This window comes from Acanthaster planci, linkage group LG13, assembly GCF_054643075.1.
Source record: "Acanthaster planci isolate LZ-2023a linkage group LG13, COTS_SCS, whole genome shotgun sequence".
NCBI lineage: Eukaryota > Metazoa > Echinodermata > Asteroidea > Valvatida > Acanthasteridae > Acanthaster > Acanthaster planci.
The window spans coordinates 11,191,330-11,209,115 of NC_141789.1; the positions used below are offsets into that span (position 1 = coordinate 11,191,330).

Genomic DNA, 17,786 nt, shown 5'->3' on the forward strand with positions numbered 1-17,786 from the left:
AAATAACATAGCCGATACACGTATGGGTTCAGTACCAAAATATAATTTTGAGGTCCCGGGTGTGTCCGTTTGATTTAAGTGTACAGAAGCCACACAGACGATTCTCTGGTTTCACACGGAAGACCAAGGAGTTTGCCAGGCCAGGCGATGCAAAGATGGCGGTAATCATTCCCATCCGGGGAAGGCGCTCGAGAATATGACCTTAACATTTGTTTCTCGGTTGAAAGCCACCGTGGGATTGCAATCAGGCCGTGCAAGGTTGACAACCCGTCAAGGAATGTGCTACAAAAATGTCGAACTATGCAGAGTCGTTGTCCTACGACAAGAATGCGTGACGAGAAACGGCTAATTGATTGACAACATAAGACGATATTTCACGGCAGCTTGTCCGACTGAGATGCATCAGCGTGCAAGGAGATAGACAGCTCTCTGTTTATCCCGAGCCACATCCCCCACCCGCATTTATAAATTTTGCTTTGCACCAAAAATAGTCATGCGTGAACTGAAGGGTGAACAGTTAACAGTTTTTCAAACCGCATAAAGGCCTGTTGAATTATACGAACAAGTAACTTTATTCGTTACACGGACATTATATTCCTTCCAAAGTCACTCAGTAAAGAAAGTCGATATTTTGAAAAAGTAACAGACAGTATGACTTGGAAATAAAATTGACTGATCGTTCTCTTTCCCCAACGAATTTCCTTGACGCAGGCCCCCACTTATTGGCCTGCACTTCATGATTCATCATGACTGTGCCTGACACAGGCTGTCGGGCTTTTCGATGAAGTTGTAGATGGCCGCCAAGGCGTGAGAGAAAGTTAATTAAAAAGAGAGACGATGAGGTCACAAACTATTCACAATTATCACATTGAAACAGAGTACGGACCATGGCGCCTTCGAAATGCATAAAGGTAAACGGGACACTGAAGTTTGAATGTCTTTGTCAGTCTTTAGAAAAGGCACGCTATGTACGAATGAGATCAGTGCATGATTGAAGAGTTACAGATTCAGGTCCGTACTCCAAGGAGGAGAGAAAGACTTATTTAGAATACATACATAATAATACCACAGAAATACCGGGGAAAGCTTCAAAGAGCGTCTGTCCGAGTGAGAGAAAGCTACTCAGTGTGACGATAATGCAACATATAGACCCTTCTGGGAAGGCCAGAACAACTGAAGACAGAAGTCGCGTTAAAGAAACGTAAGACACGTTGCACTTTTATGTTGCTTTTTAGTTGAAGAGCCACTAAGTCACTTGCCGCCACTGCTGAGTGCCGGGTCGCGTACGTGCCTAGCCTGGACGTGGCTTGGAGAAACATCACGTATCGACACTCCATGAGATCCGCTGCGTATGAATTTGTCTCGCGAGCGGCGCGAGACTTGCCCACATATTGGCGCCTTTAGTGCCGAGGTCACTGGAAATTAGCAGGATAATTGGGCTTGGGGCCCGGCGTCCAACTCTCCAGTGTGACGGGGGGTGTACCAACATAACATCAAAGTGTTTCGTCCGCTTGAGGAAAAAAAGTCAGTTGAAACAATTTCGCCATCTTCAGAAGGATGCGTCCTGCCGATTACTAAGGATGAGGTGGGATAGTTGTACCATCTGTGATGTTGATACGGGATATGGCCGACAGTGGGAAATGAATTGGTCCAATATCACCCTCTGAGAGAAAAAAATTCTTAATTGAATTTATTATCGGAAGATTTTGACCTTGTCCATTAGTAGATGAGAAATGTATCACTTAGCTTCACTGACGTTTCGTCAATCAAGTGATCAAGCCTGTCGAGAACTTTGTTCAAGCACCCGCGATAGGCCAACAAGCAAATTCGGGCTTGCCGCAACAAACAGGATTATTCCGCGGGTAGACCGACCAAGCCACAGTTTGACGACATTACCAAACACGGGAATCAGCTACGCACGTCATCTTGCGTTATCTCTTACCAGCAAATTAATTCAATAAAGTGTTGCCTTTAATAATTCACACAGCGTTTTCCATATACGACTCCTCTGAAATTACAAGCAGGGTCTCAAGGCATCATCCATTTACTTTTCTTAGAATCTCTTAACTTTAACCCTGCCTATAAGGATCTAAATCCTGAAAAAAAACATGCACTCAAATATGTGTTTAACAGCTGTAGATTTGATGTAAAACTGAGCTATTTTGCATCCACTAATTTTGAAGAACCTTATACATGGACATACGCGTATCCTTCCTGCTGGCTTTTTTGGCAACTCATAAAAACTTAAGTTTTCCATTGTCTATACTAAGAATAGGAAAAATACTCTTTCACGTGATGCAGTGGGAAGTACATGTACCATAATCACAAACCTGTTGTTTATTTCGCAAAATCTGTGCAGATACGCAATATATGCCAATAGAAAGATTCAGATAAACTTCTTGATTCACGGATGCTTGAAGGAGCTGGAAAGCACCAATAGTCTTGGTTTTGCAAAGAGATGCTATTTGGAAAACAGAAATTGTTCTCCAAACCCAAATTCAAATAGCAATTTGGGATTTATTGGAGAAGTTTTCAGATTTAATGCGCTAGGAAAATCCAGTAAATTGATCAAATTTTTCAATTCCCCTTAGACAGCTTGCCATCCGTCTTATAACTCCTGTCTGTTCGAATGAAGACGTCTGCATGCCGACTCTAATTGGTGCCCTTGTCTGCATGGTTGTGGGTGATAGATGATATGGCCTCTACGCTGTAGAGCCTTATTTTAAAGCCCCACCCCCATGTATCCTGTCTAGCGCCAAAACAATTGCTGTCATCGCAAGAGTTCATTGTTTTTAATGTAACAAGAATAAGGGGGCCAAATGAAACGATTCCACACGCCCTTTGACTGACAGGTAGAAGTCTTCTAAGCTGGATACCAACTGCATAGCAATTACCGCAATGTGCATGTATTAGAGAACGATTTCTTTATCATTTCAAAACCACTTCTGAGAAACATCTGGTCCAAGGCCGCCAGGAAAACGAGAAACAGCTTAGAAGCCTTGCTCGATGACATCTAGCATACACAAGTGAGAACGTTGGAAGTTTTGATCTCCTCCGGTCAAACACGGCTGGACACGAATTGGGGGAGAAGGTGTGCAGGATTGAAGTGCATTGGGTGAAAACTATCAACGCCTTGTGGATCAGTTGGTCAGAAGCATCTTAGAAAAACTTCAATTATTTTTCATCTATTTTGCGAGCCCGGCAGTCGATAGTAGTTTGCCATCCTTCCGAAACCACTCACAAGCTCCACAGAAATACGAGTTGTCGTGGTTTGACCCTTCCAAGTTTTCAATGAAGGCAATCTAGTTTTCTTTCTTTAGCTTGCATACTTCGTCAATGTAAGTCTATTACCAGTTCTTTATTACGTTAGTTGGCAGTTCATGAAAGGGCAAACGATATTTTGAGCTGATTTAAATGACACGTGTATCATCGCTCGTCCAGGGAAACATTCCTCTTTGGATAGCATCGCTCTCAGCCTGGGCAACACAGCTTACAAATTGATCGCCTGGTTAGTTAAACGAAAATGGCATGTTAGTTTGCACATAGAGCTGGTAAAATGCTGTGCAAATTTAATTGAAGACACTAAATAAATAATACTAATAACGTTTTACACTAACGATAATACACCATCGTTTGTGTCCTGAATATGACCCCTGGAGGATTAAATGTCGACCATAGTCCGGATTAAGTGCATTAGTGATGAATGAAGGCAAGAATAAAGACATTAATTTTAAAATACACGTCGAGCAGGGCAAAAACCCAAAATTTATTTACATCTCCCCAGCGCAATTTCATCCTTGAAATAATAAAGACATTATTGTGTACAAACTTTTTTTTACAGAGAGGTTATTTTTCATAATAGCCACGTCAGTTACTGTCCACAACAGTAAGCTGATTAGCAAATGAAAATGTTCGTTGTAACTCAAAGATAAAATACATGTGTAAAGCCGTAAGAAGGGTTTAAAAAGTCCTTTACAAAGATATCGGTGGAATTACTTACCTCCCCCGAAAAAATACACATGCCACAGCATTAGAAATAGCCAATTGGCAAGGCCTGATGATAAAAGGGACGAGAAGACGCTAACAACTAGAACACTGACATATCTTTGTCAAGTGAATGTAAAATCTTAGAAGTCGGTAAGAATTTTAATTGACGGGGCTGATCTACTTGCAGAACGGGGAGGTTTGATTTTTTTTTCCTGTCGTGATTTAGTCAGATTTTTGTGATAAAATGCTCATTATACGATCTCTAAAGTCGTGGGAAATTTACTTATGGCTCGCAGTATCCCTTTTCTGAGGTTAAGTGTCCACAGGCTCAGCGTCTATAGTTTCGAAAGAGAACGTGCACCCAAATCTGTGTAGATATTGGCAGAGTATTTTGTTTGAATAATGAAACCCAGTCTCTTTGCATTGAAAATGGGAGTCCATTTCCACAGTGCGAATTCTAAAGGTACTGGGCCGGGGCTCTCCTGGTAAATAAGCGGTCGCTTGAACACATAATATTGCCCTCTGGAGACGGCCAGACTGCCTGGTTTGAATTCGCCAGCAGATCATTTGCTGGTCTCCTGAACATTTCAGCAAGGGGCCTAATGGTAGACGCGGGGGATACGGCAGAGTGGAAATGGATCTATTCATTGCCTGTTTTGGTAATGTTGCTTGACGTGACTGAAATTCCATCGGGTTGCTCGGGTGAATTAAGGCCTCACTAATACAATAAAGGGGGCGTTCAAGTAGGTCATGGAGGTATCAATCGAACTCTGTAAGTCGAACTAACACCTACAAGGCACAGTGTTAAGGCACCTCTACTATGTATTTTAACACTGTCTTTTAATAGGTGCATTTTTCTTGTACCATACTGCCGTAAGCATTTTGACTCAAAAAGGATAATGGTTTTCATGGGTAACAGTTTGATCGCTTCACGGAATAATGAAATCAGGGGGAAAACGGAAAATTTACAAATCAATAATATAAAACGGGGTTGCATAACAAAAAGCGTTTGAAAACGTAGCCAGCATATGCATCGGACAGTAAGGAATGCGCATGGGATTAATTTATACTTATTACGTATTACACATGACAGGCAATCCAGTCTTGTGGCATTGGATGGATATTAAGTCGACGGATGGACAATCCATTAAAGGTATCGATGCAGTGCGCTTGTCAGCACAATTGCTGCAGTCATTCTTACTATCTTAACGACCTCATTGTCCTGGAGTATTTTTGACGAAGACACTCTTTCAAGGAATGAGCAGCAAACGGAGGCTCATCTGGAAGTCATTTTTTGTTGTAATGATTTAGCTGAGTATCGATTCATGGATTGGAAAAAAGACGTCAAGTTTAATTGACGTCCTGCCGTTTCGGGCTTCATTAATGGTAATCTCATTGTAAACGTTGTTGCATTGAGAGTACATGGGAACCCATTCTGTGAAAAGTATACAGACAACAGTTGCTTTGGAGCGATATTTTGTTTTTCCAGTGCGAGTTCAATCTGTGCTGTTTTATTTCGTCAGAAAGGAGGAACGTCCAAGACGGTGATGTACCCAGACAGTCTTTCTATTTACATGTAGGACAGCGTCTGGTGATAGACTTTAAAATACAAGTTTATTGATGTCAGTGCAATATGAAGGATAGGCCTATGTATCATCCACACATGGGGAAGAAGTTACAAACTGCACCCCTTTACAGATCCGACAGCCAAAGGTGGAATCTGCTGTATTTAACAATCTTTGGAATTTGCGGATACATTTGTCCCTTTAAGGAAATCGGATCTGCTCTCGAACGAGGCCTGTCCCGATGATACGGGCGTTTGAACAGTCAGCTCTGCATAGAGTAAGGAATCAATACACTGTGCAAATAGGAGACTACGACAAAAATATCGTCCAAGAAATAAAATGCGCCGTGTGGATCCATTGCAAGAAGCTGTCATGTATCCAACCGAAAGTTATTAACCGTACCAAAACAGAATTGCAAAAATCACATAGTTTGCATTTTTCAAAGGAGTAGAAGTTTCTACTTGCAATTTCAAAGCAATTTTTGTATTGTGGATAACCGTAGTGAAAATGTTATTCATTCCATTTTCCATGGTTGACCAAGTTATACATGCAAGAAGCGTTTTAATTCTGAAGTTATAATGTAAACGTGAAACACTGGCTAATTTCACATTAAGTGTCCACCAGCAACATGCAGTGTTTAATTACCTATGTTAAATGGACGTACGTACAGCAGTGTGTACCCCTATGGAAAGAAAAAAACGTTATAGGGAGTCATGATTCCGTCTTAATCTGGGTGTAACTTTCAACTGTTCATTATTCCCATGGAGCATGTACCTGATCCCTTGAATGATTATACGGTCGGTTTTTATACGTATCAATCAATCATTAGATTCCGAAGGCGTCACACTTGCTCGTGGCGCCATACTAAAATGCTCTGGCAAACAGGTGAGTATTAAAGGGGACGGGGTAGTCCGTGGGAGAGCGTGCTCCCAGCTAAACCTTGGGAAAAGAATAATTCGCAACCCCAGGATGGGTAGCCTGCTTTCCAAGTTCTAGTCCCTAGTATGTCTTATTATTCATCCATTACGCTGATCGGAATACCCTAGTCATTCCCAGCCAAAATGACCCTCCTTTTGCCAAAGTCTATAGACTGTGTTCCGGCAACCGGGATCAGATCAGGCTAAATCAACTGGCAACCGGTAACGAAGCCGTCTCTGGGAAGTTTTACGCAGCCACTTCCCAGTGCCTTCCATAGATAAGTCCGAGTCGTTACTTCCAACCGTAGCCATAATGTTTGCACGCAGCCATAAACAGAAACCCATGAATTGCTGCAGTAGTAGAGCAAGCTCGCACTCAAGTCCCATAAGATGAGTTCTTACATACGGCCAACTGTACCAATCTGGCATGCCAAGCAAGCACAGACCGTGTCCGAAACGGGCCGCCAGGGTTACGGCTACGGTCATTGTCAACGTGTTCCCGTGTATTTTCAGCGAGCGCAGACCTAGATGTAGCTCTACACCACAGACTCAGATGCAGCCGCAGAAAGTTGCTAGGCACAGAGGATAATGCTTGGCAAAAAGGGGTCAGCAAACAAATTACCGTAAGACGCATACAGTTTTAATTGACTTGTGTTTTGTTGATTAATTTTGTGGTGACCAGTTGAAATTTACAAGCGATTTTTTTCCAAGTAGCTCTTTGAGTGGACCCTCAAAAGAAGGCGGTTCCCTGGTAACCAGCGATTTTCGTTGTACATCACCTCCACATGGTTTGTATAAAATTATAAGCGCCCACAATTGACGGGCACGAAGCCTTTGGAGTGGCCAATGGGAAAAGAATCCGAAAACTGAAAATTACTCTCGAATGAGAAATATCCCAAAAATGCCCCCGAAGCCCTTCAAGTATTTCCCAAACGAGTATTACAATTCATGATCCCATTTCGAGAATGATGACAATTTACACTGATTTAAAGTCGTTGATCTTTCACCAAGAAATGAATTAATGTAATTTGGCACCTTGTTATCACAATATCATTCATCATCCATTGCTGTTCTGGGCCTGTGTGGTCGCCGAGCGAGTGTGGCACAATATGGCTTTCCCAATAACAGACGTCTGAATTTTTCTTCTGGCTATTCGGGTTAATTTGGACAATAAAAGACGCCAGATTGTTGAGACCCAAAACATATCACGTTCCCGATGGGGTATTCCCGCTATCTCATTATCTGGACCGATTCTAAATGTCGTCCATGCACATCGGCCAGTAATCGAGCAATAATACCCTGTACATTTCAAGACAAATCTTTAATGTAAGTTATTTTTATTGCAGTACTCGGTCCTTTCGGCGTGCCATGCCTCACAATCTCGCCATTACGTAGAGGTAGCGTGCTTCTTACAGGTTAAGTGATGTGGTTATGCTGTATATTCTAGCGCGTCATTTTGTACTCACACATGCCTCTGACCCTTAAGCTCCGTAATTTGATACTTGCGGGATGACTGCCTTTTCAAGACTGTGGGTTAATTAAGGGTGTTCCAGCAAGATAAAATTGAGTGACAAAAACATACAGAAATATAATGTCTATAATCTCAATTAGTTGAATTTCCCTTAAGTGTACACATAATAACATTTATAGCCCTAGACATTTCAATATTTATTAAATAACCATGGTTTAATGCTGCCTCTGTTTACGTGCTATTCAGACAGAATGTTCTGTTTTAGTGGAGGAACAAGGAATAGTGACATGAAGTACAATGTCGTAAGCATCATATGTTAAAACAATCTGGGAAATACTGTCACTGAGGAAGGCACTCTTGTGATTTGAGTAGAGATTCCGGTATCGCATTTAGAAATGCCTTCTAAAACTTCAGTAGGAAAATCTTGAAAGAAATCCCGGTGATTTTAGCCAAGAAAATAGTTTAGCCTCGCAACTATGGCCGTCAAGAATTACTGTAACACGGAGCACCCTTTGATAACGACAGTGTACCAAACATGTCTGCAGTGTGCAGCATTGTGTACTTTCTTCTCCCTTTTCTTCTGTTGTCCCCCGGTTTTCTTCCTTTCTCGAAATACAGAAATGGGTGTATGTTTACACGTTGCATTGGGTGAATTGGCCGGTCTTTGTAAATGTGTAATGTCGTGTTAAATCGTGTAAGCCCAAATGGTTCACCGTGTTGTTGCATGGCTTGTCAGCATGTTTTGTCAGAAAACATCGAGTTTACATGTCTCATTCAGTCTGCTTTCCGTGCGGCAGCATGCCGTTTGAATATTATGGATGTGCTCCCCTCAACTAACTCAGAATGGATCGATTGTTTACCTGGGCCATTTCAGTATCGCGTGTGACGAGGACCGAGGAGCAGGTTGCGCTATGAAATCGTGTGGCTGGCCAACATTTCAGGCCCTGTGGCTTTTGTGAACAATGCAAAGAGGTTGAGTAAGGTTCGCAGCTAGCAGAGAGTAGCCAGAAATCTCGCCCCTTCGGTACTGCAATCTCGCACAGCGTACGCAAGCGCCTCGGTAATGCAACAGCGGAACTGATTGGTTGTTCCGGCACCACGTCTGTTACCCAATGGCGACGCATGCGCCTCGCTTGATGCACGGTGTGGAGGATGTGCCTGTGTGGAGTGAGGGCTGTGATGGGAAATGCAAGTGGTGACCACAGCGCTATGACACAGTCGTCAGATGGTGCCGATACGGTGGGTTGTGCGTGTGTGTGTGCGCGCTCTGATTCATAACGCCTCTTTGATGTCCCGTGCATTCAGTCACAGCCTAGATGCCACGGACCACCAAGCACTTTTCCCACCGTGCACCCCCGGAGCAGCACAATGAGAGTATTGGGCGGGTGTCAACTTCAGTCCCAAGTCACATCGGATATACTCAACAACCTTGGAAGTTAACGCTTCATTTTTCCCGTGTTTTGAAGGAAGAGGCCGACCGACTTTAACAACAAAAACGGCCGGATACATTTCCTTCGGTCGGCGCTATAAATACGCGCGAGTAGACGGCATTCGAACAGTTCTTCGTCTCCGATGTGATTCCACTGAGGAAAACTGATTTTGTTGACGTGAGGAATTTGGCTACCAGTTGCCCCTCGATCCACGCGCTGAAGAAAGTATGGATAACGTTACTTCGCCGAACCGGTTCAATAACTTGACGAGAGAGGTTCCAGAACCAGACATTGGTTTGACCATCCTCAAGATCACCCTACTGACTCCGATCATCATCTCCGGCATTATCGGTAATCTTCTTGTCTGCATCTCTGTCTTTAAGTTCCGTAGTCTCCGCATCGTTGCCAACTACTTCATCGTGTCGCTGGCCATAGCTGACCTGGCCGTCAGCTCGGTAGTCATGCCCCTCGGCCTGTACCAGGAGGTGGTGGCGGGCCAGTGGTACCTCGGACCAATCATCTGCGACGTCTGGGTGTCCATGGATGTCCTCACCTGTACCTCGTCTATCTGGAACCTCTGCGTGATTTCCGTGGATCGCTTCCTGGCCATCACCCGTCCCATCCAGTACGCCATCAAGCGGACACCGATCATGTCCTTGATCACGATCCTCTTGGCCTGGGGACTGTCCTTTCTCATCTCCATACCTGCCTTAGTGCTGGTGGGTGGGTACGACGCCATGGCCTCGGACGAATGCCAACTCAACGTCAGCCCTATATTTCAAGTTGGATCTTCCTGTCTGTCTTTCTACGTTCCGTGCTTCATCCTCCTCATCGTCTACTACAAAATATTCCGCTCTGTGCAGAAACTTGGCCGAAGGAAACCCGGCAGCGTCAAGTACCGCAAGGGGCCAGCCTACAAAAACGGTGTGGGCGCCGGCAAGACGACCCTTGTTACCAAATTCGTCAATGAAAAGACTGAGAATTTCGCCACACTGTGCGACAAACAGGAGCCGTCTAGCGGCGAGACAGAGAAGCCCAACCAAGACAGGAAATCCCAGGAGGCCAGCTCCGGAGAGAAGGTGGGCTCGAGGACTAAGCGCATCTCCGTGGCCAGAGAGCGGAAGGCCACTTCGGTCTTGGCCATTGTGGTGACCGTCTTCATATGCTGTTGGCTGCCGTTCTTCATCACCAACGTGGTGATCGGGCTGTGCCCCAACTGCAACATCACCCACACCACCTTTGCCACCGTAACCTGGCTAGGTTGGGTCAACTCGGCCGCCAACCCCGTCATCTACACCATTTTCAACCGGGAGTTCCGCACCGCTTTCAGGAGGCTGCTGTTCTGCTGTGCCAGTGACTCGTACATGAGAAGACAGTATTTATCCACCCTGACCAATTACTGATGATCGTCATCTCTTCTTGCCATAAGTAGCATTAGATTGACAGTGTCGTTGTGACTGCTTCCGGAGCTCGCTTTGTTCGGCCGCCGGTCTACAAATTGAGGGAGCAATTAATGGAGCGGTATGGTTGTGTTTTCCCTTTTTAGACACCGATTGTTTTTTCGAACATATTATGATGCATCAGATTCACTAATGGCGACGATCGGACTGTTCGGACAACTATAAAAGATCTGTGGTATTTTCTCTAGCTGAAATGTTCTTACTAATTAATTCTATTACATCAGGTGAACAACCTGGACCCTTTTTTAATAAACAACTCATTCTAGAAAAACGTCTCACCGAGCTGATGGCTAGAGGTGATTTCACACATAAAAGGCTTTGGAAATCTTAACAATGCAATAGTTCGGAAAAAGAACACCTGCCTCCCAGAAAAAAATCTGTAAATGCGTGGTTTCAGCCGTTATTCTGTCACCGTCATGACATCGGTGAGATTTTTATTTGACAGTTTAATATCTAACTCCGTTTTCAATGCAATTTCAAAAAGGTATGCTGCGGTAAGGAGCTGCAGCGTCACATGTGTTTACTAAAGATCTAGCGACTTTTATTTTGTAAAGCGCCGAAGTTTGAGTTCAGCTAGTTTTCTGTATACCGCGGGGAAGCCAAACTCGAAAACGTTCTAAGGTCAAATTTGATGATGAAGTGGCGTCAATGCCTGGGACTTGTGGCAGTAGTTTTTTGTAGGTTTTCATAAAAAAGGTGGAAGCTTTGATAAGGATGATAGCATCCCTGTGGTACCTTGCCACTAGAGCTATGTCTGTTGGTATTACGTAGCGCACGTTGGTTGTAATATTTTTCTCATATGAGCAATGTAACAATCATGCCTGCCTACAGTACCAATCATTCTAATTAAGTTGCCCAAAGTGTTAGTTGGTTTGGTGAAGAAGCATTTGTGCGAATTTTTATTCATTTGAATGATATGACTTTTTAGCCAACCAAAACTCACCTTCGAAAGCCATACATGAAAGGACCAAAAGTCTTGGGAATTGCAGTGAATTCTACATGTAATGTCTACTGTGCTCTTCGGGTTAAATCGACCGATACATTTTTATTCCACAGTGTCGATTATGCGCAATATGTAATGGCACTGCCCAAAGAGAAAAACTGGTCACTCGTCGACTTACGCCGTGGTCATGGCACCATCATAATATGGAAACAGCGTGGATGATTGGATTCACAGTCATTTCTTAACACCCTATGGTATTATGGCACTTTACATAATATTGGAATGGATTTTTTTTCCTGTGGAGAAGCCCAAATCAGCAATTAATCAAATTAAATTCTTGAGAAAAATTGGATTGTTTGTAATTCCAACGAACCAGATATTTCAAAACAGATAACTGGCGCAATTTTGTTTTTGTAGGGTGATTTGCGACTAATGGCAATTTCAACTAACCAAATCGTACATAACGAAACCCAAAAATTCACACAATGCCCGATTTTCTAGCTTAAAAAAATACGTGCATTTGAGTCAATGGGAACTGCGGCATTTTCTGTTATTCTTGGGGACCAGTCTTCAGAAATAAATATATCAGAAAAACAATGCTATACTCGAAACATTTGTCCCAGTCTCGGGCAAGGGAATCATGTAATAACGCTTTAAAGGCGGCTTAACGTAGCCGTCCATCGACCGAGTCGCGACCACAATGTAAAAATAGATCGTCTTGAAAGTCAGAGCTGCCCGTCACATGGAAATTATAATACGCCACGGATGAATGGCTTGCGTTTATCTTTTATAATTGGCACGTATATTGATTTTCACTAAGCATGGTTTTACTGTTGTTGCGCTGGGCAACCAACAATACATGGCAAGTCAATCTTCGGACTAGCTTCGACAGTCAGAATGATTGCAGTTATTAATAATTCGGATCGGTTTTGCTTGCGGGAATCAAGGATGTGGTGGTAAACGAATATACCTGTAGATTTCATTTCAAGAAAACGGTATCGATTTTGCCAAAACACAAACTGCTGTGTGTGGCATCCTTCCAACATACAGGAATTCATTACCTAGCTGTTGAGCTCGAGTCAGTGTAATGAATCCGTTGACGCACTGAATCATGGACTCAATGGCGAGTCCACTAAGCCTTCAAACTCTGGAAAAAGAAAATTTTGAAGCCAGTGCACCAAATACCTGATTCACGTAACTAAATGTCGTGGGAGTCTTTAGTAGCAATGTTTACGCTGAATTTCCTTGTGTAAACGTTGATTCTGCCGACAACCAGATACGGTTAAAGAGTACAAAGATTTCTTGCATTGTACCCCCGTGTACTCTGCCTATCAAAGAAACCGTGTCGGTATTCTGCTGCTTTGCTCGAATTAGCCAGTGTAGAGTTGTTAGTCGTGTTATTGAGACACGAAAGATTGTCGCTTTGCACAGCTGGCATGAATAGTCAGAAAATTCTGACATGGCTTACATTTGCTACCTCCACCACCCAGGGTCCAGTGTATTTCTAATTTCAGCGCCGTTTAAGGTGTAACCATTTTGCAGCCACGCGTATCGCACAATCGGTTATATCAAACAAAATGCGTTGCCTGTGAACGAACTTGCATTAAGCCTTTGTATAGAGAAGAAAGCAGAGGCGGTAATACCGTGTAGAAATAACTATTATTTCAGGAGCGCCCAAGAGGATTGGCATTCAGAGTGAGGTGATATGTACCTCCTTACTCGTCTGCAGAAAATGGAGGCAAAGACCCTTTGCGGTTACCACGGGTCATCAGGGATTTTTATGCCTTAGGAAGCTTACAATTACTGAAGGAGAAAGAAGCACCCTCCCGTCATGACCATCCCCATGGGCCGCCAACTGTGAGCGTGCATGCCAAACGTACGTGTTTCTCAGTGGTTTTAATGAGACTGTGTAGGGCGTTTGCCAGGCGTTATTAGTTATGAGCTGGTCAAATTGATCTCATCAAGATATCGCTAACTTTGTAGCGCTAAATATAGTATCACTGTGGATATAAGTACCAACTAAGCAGACACCATAGCGGTAGCGAGTATAAATAAAGCTCATGCGCTATTTCCCTTTCTGTTACAGAGACGTTTAGTCGTTGACTGTTCAGATGACATTTATAAATGCGAACATTATCAGCTACTGGACGCTGTCGTGGACAATGACATCTTCGTTTAAGACTAAGATACTGACACCTGCATGCGTAAAGACGAAGTGTCCTACAAATTGGAACAGCAGATTTTGGTTTTATCACCCATACCAAAACTCTGCCGTAGCACGCGTGAAATCGTCACCTGTTCAGAGATAAAGTATGACAGAACCTGTCTGACTGTTTGTTTGTAGACGGACGCTGAATTGACGTGACATTTACGATACTGTTTTGGAATTGTTTCTTAAGAAATTGTGCAGATACAGTGGGGAGTTTCACCTCGGTCGGAGAAGCCTCATGAAGGTAAATTGATCGATTCTAAGAAACCCAATCGTCTTGGCCGGGGTACTGACCACGCATTTAATCTCGTACCTTCACCGCTGCCAATTTTGCTGACTCATCCCCAGGCTCTATTTAGACCTGTGTTTGTTGTCTTTTTAGAATTTTTCAGTGGCTGTGTTTTATTCCCTCCGTGACTTTCTTCAAAAAGAGAGGGGCATAGTATTATGTCAATACAAGGTGACTGACGTTTGTAATAATCAACAAATCTTGACACTGCCGAAGCATGAAGTACTACTGATAACAGAACATCTTTGATATGACGCAGGGGCTGCTGTGGTTAATGATATTCAGTGCCAATCTATGAAGGAAAGACATTACGAACAGTGTAGGCCCGTGTGCTGTTTTGATGCAGAGTAGGCGTGTAGGCAGATCCGCGTCAACACCTCATGACAGTCTGCTTTTAATGAGGTTTTTGTTTCGTCTATTTGCCAGTCCAACCATGATTTCATTTTCGTCAAAAAGGTCTCCTTGTGGTCTTGCAATGAGACGTATTTGGTGCACTGGCTGAGTAATATGCCCCATAGGCCTTTACTTAAAGCCCCCCCCCCAAAGGTATTGTTTAAAGAGAAATTTGATGTTACAAATTTGCTTCAAAAAACTGTGTGTTGAAAAATTTCTCACCACGCTGCATAACACGTACCACATCTTTACGAAGCAAGCGCTGCCAGCTACACTGTTTGCAGCGTATGTGCGCTTGATTTTTGTGCATGGACACATACCTTTCCCTGAGCAAGGTATGGTTTATTCGGGCTATTTCTTAGTACAATGTATCAAGGCAAAAAAAAAAAGTTTACAGAGGCTGCATGTGATGCAACAGGCACTTTCGTCGTAATTTCAAAGCACAGTGAAAAAACCTTCCATAGGACTGCATGCTTTGTGCGTGCCAAATCGACGGTGACATTTATTTCTAGCCAACGATTGCACAAAGACTGCTCATGGGTTGCGGGCGTGTTTACTTTACCCTTACGACTGCCGACTGTGTGTGCCCTACCCATTACGCGCTGACATGTTCCCCTAGTGTCCAATGTAGCATGGTTGCAATAATATTTGACGCAGAGAACAGTTCGCGACAATGAAGCAACCGAGGCATTTTGATATCTGATGCTATCCAAACGGACGCTATCGTGCGACGCCTGGGGAAATCTCGAGTTTGAACAATGTCGGTACATCGTTAATATGTTTGTGTACAGGCAACGTGGAGACAAAATCTTTCAACTTACCATTTTGGTGTGGAATTACACTTTTTGTTACTGTGCAACTTAATGCACCATAAGGCAAAACTCCAACGTCCAGTAGGCATTGACCAATGCTGCCCCGAAGGCCAAAGACAATCAAGTACAGATAAACAATTAAATTGAAACATTTTAATCAGTATTAATTTTTCTGTTATTCTACTCTTATGTATAAATTTCAAGATTTGCTCAGAATTGCTAAAACAAATTGCTCCGAAGATGACTACAGATCATGATAGGAACTGACAACACGCGGTTGTCTCTCTGGCAGCCTTAAATAAGATTGATTGGAGAAGTACCTTTCAATCTATGTCAATTAGACTGTGACTTCAACGAGACACGATTGGAACGAAATGGAGACAAAGCAAACATGATTTTTAGTTCACCTCCCTCCTTCAAACTACGTCCGGAGAGCAAACAGAAAATGGCCACGGCCACATTTATTTCCACGAGTGCTTGATGAACTCCGAACCCGGTGGAATAGAGGGGAATCGTGTGTTCGGAGGATCACTATCACGGGAACTGGATATACTAGAATTAAAAAAGCCCGCCGCGGAAAAAGAGCTTCAGTCTTCATCAAATTCATCGGGGATGGCACACTAGTTTTAAATCAATTCTCCCTGCTTTTTTTCTGTTCATTTTTCTTTTGGAATATATATCATTTTTTCATCATAATTGTAGTCTTACTATTCACCTGGTTCTCTTTAAATGTAAATGTTAAAACTTAACAAGCTATTGCTTACCTTGTCTCATTGTATGACAACACGTGTTCTGGACCCTTTTATAATACTTCAAGTATCAATTATGTCAAATTTCCAGTTTGCAATTAATTTCATATCCTGATAATAAGTCCCTTTTTTGTGAAGTAGCATCTGTGCACCTGTTTCTGTATTACTCAGAGGGAACATCTATAACACATCGTCTCAGCCCTGTGTTTTTGAACGTACCAGCGTTTGGTTACAATAAATGCATCTCCATTGAAGTGGTTTTTATGCTAATGTTGATCAACCAGTAAAATGTACGGACTAGACCCTGATAGCAGAGACATATTAACTTTGCAAGAACTTTAATTTTGCAACAGGCAGCGTAGAAAGGTGTGTGAATTTTGACATAACGGTGTCATCCTTATCCTGTGTATTGTTTCTATATTGTGTATATCAGTTTCGCTGACGAGAAATAAAAATACACTACGTTTTTGTATAAAATGCAAGTTTGAAGTACCTCCTAAATGTCTGATTTATTGGGCATTAACAAGCACGGTTATTTTCTTGCGCGTTGGCTGAAAAAGAATAAACAAACCATACCGCATTTGTTTTCTGCACCGTAAAATTAAGGCCTTCGTGGTAACACTTCACGAAAGCGTTGTGATGTTAATAGTCCGAGGCCAAACACGTTGTGATGTTTATATTTCAACAAAGACCTGTAAAGAAGTTTTGACACAAAGACACTTTGGGGTGTTATTATTAACAAGACACAAATATGCGTTTATCGGACGGTAACACTTCCTGAACACCGAAAAACGTTTATTTCCAAAAAGGTGTTAAATTTTAAAGGGTTACATCTTTTCAACCAACGTAAAGGTGCATTAGTAAGGGGCGTTAGTTTTTACATTATATCGAGTGCTAAAAAACGAGATTCTTTTACCGTCGTCCATTTGATTCCAAATGACTTTCTCTTAAGACTTCCTACCAAATGTTGCACTTCACCGAAAAGTAGCTTTTTCTGAGCACGAACGACCCTCCGCAAATCTACCTCGAAGTCCAAATTAATGATTGAATGTAGTTTCACTCAACTGTATCCCTGTTACGAAACACTATATAAGGGTATTTGTTACCAGAAACCAGAAATTCAAATTAAAGATGCACCTTATGCATTATTTTAAAATTCTAATTTTTGGAAAAAAAGCATATTAAAGGCTTGCTTATTGTATTTTTGCTTTATATCCAATGAGAGACCGTTCGTATTGAATTAAGTCGGAGAAGTATATGTGATCGTGTATAGCGAAAGATCAATAATGCATTCCAAATTAGAATTGTTGCAATAACAGAGATGTCTTCACAAACACCCCGCCTGCTTTGACGTGACGCGGAACACGACGAGCCGCCAGGGCGCTGGCATGTTTTTTTAATGTCTAATTAGATTGTTGATAACAGCCCAGCGAGTCATAATTAGTAAAGACCCACTTTGCCAAGTTGATGATAGTGATGACAGCGATGGCTATCACCCCAGGTCCATTAGAATTCATTTTCGCCACGGATGACAACATCAACACCTTAAAACGGCATGACT

The 17,786-nt window shown here is 42.7% G+C and overlaps 1 protein-coding gene across 1 annotated transcript; it reads left to right on the top strand.

The window, feature by feature from the left end:
* The first annotated feature begins 8,759 nt into the window (after positions 1 to 8,759).
* LOC110983082 (putative G protein-coupled receptor No18) lies at positions 8,760 to 16,714 on the top strand. Its single transcript, XM_022242008.2, has one exon. The coding sequence runs from the start codon at positions 9,598 to 9,600 to the stop codon at positions 10,771 to 10,773; it is 1,176 nt and encodes a 391-aa protein (XP_022097700.1). The 5' UTR covers positions 8,760 to 9,597; the 3' UTR covers positions 10,774 to 16,714.
* Positions 16,715 to 17,786: the final 1,072 nt, after the last annotated feature.

Bases quoted from the DNA above. Each gene is read 5' to 3' on its own strand.
- LOC110983082 (XM_022242008.2), top strand. From the start codon at position 9,598: ATGGATAACGTTACTTCGCCGAACCGGTTCAATAACTTGACGAGAGAG.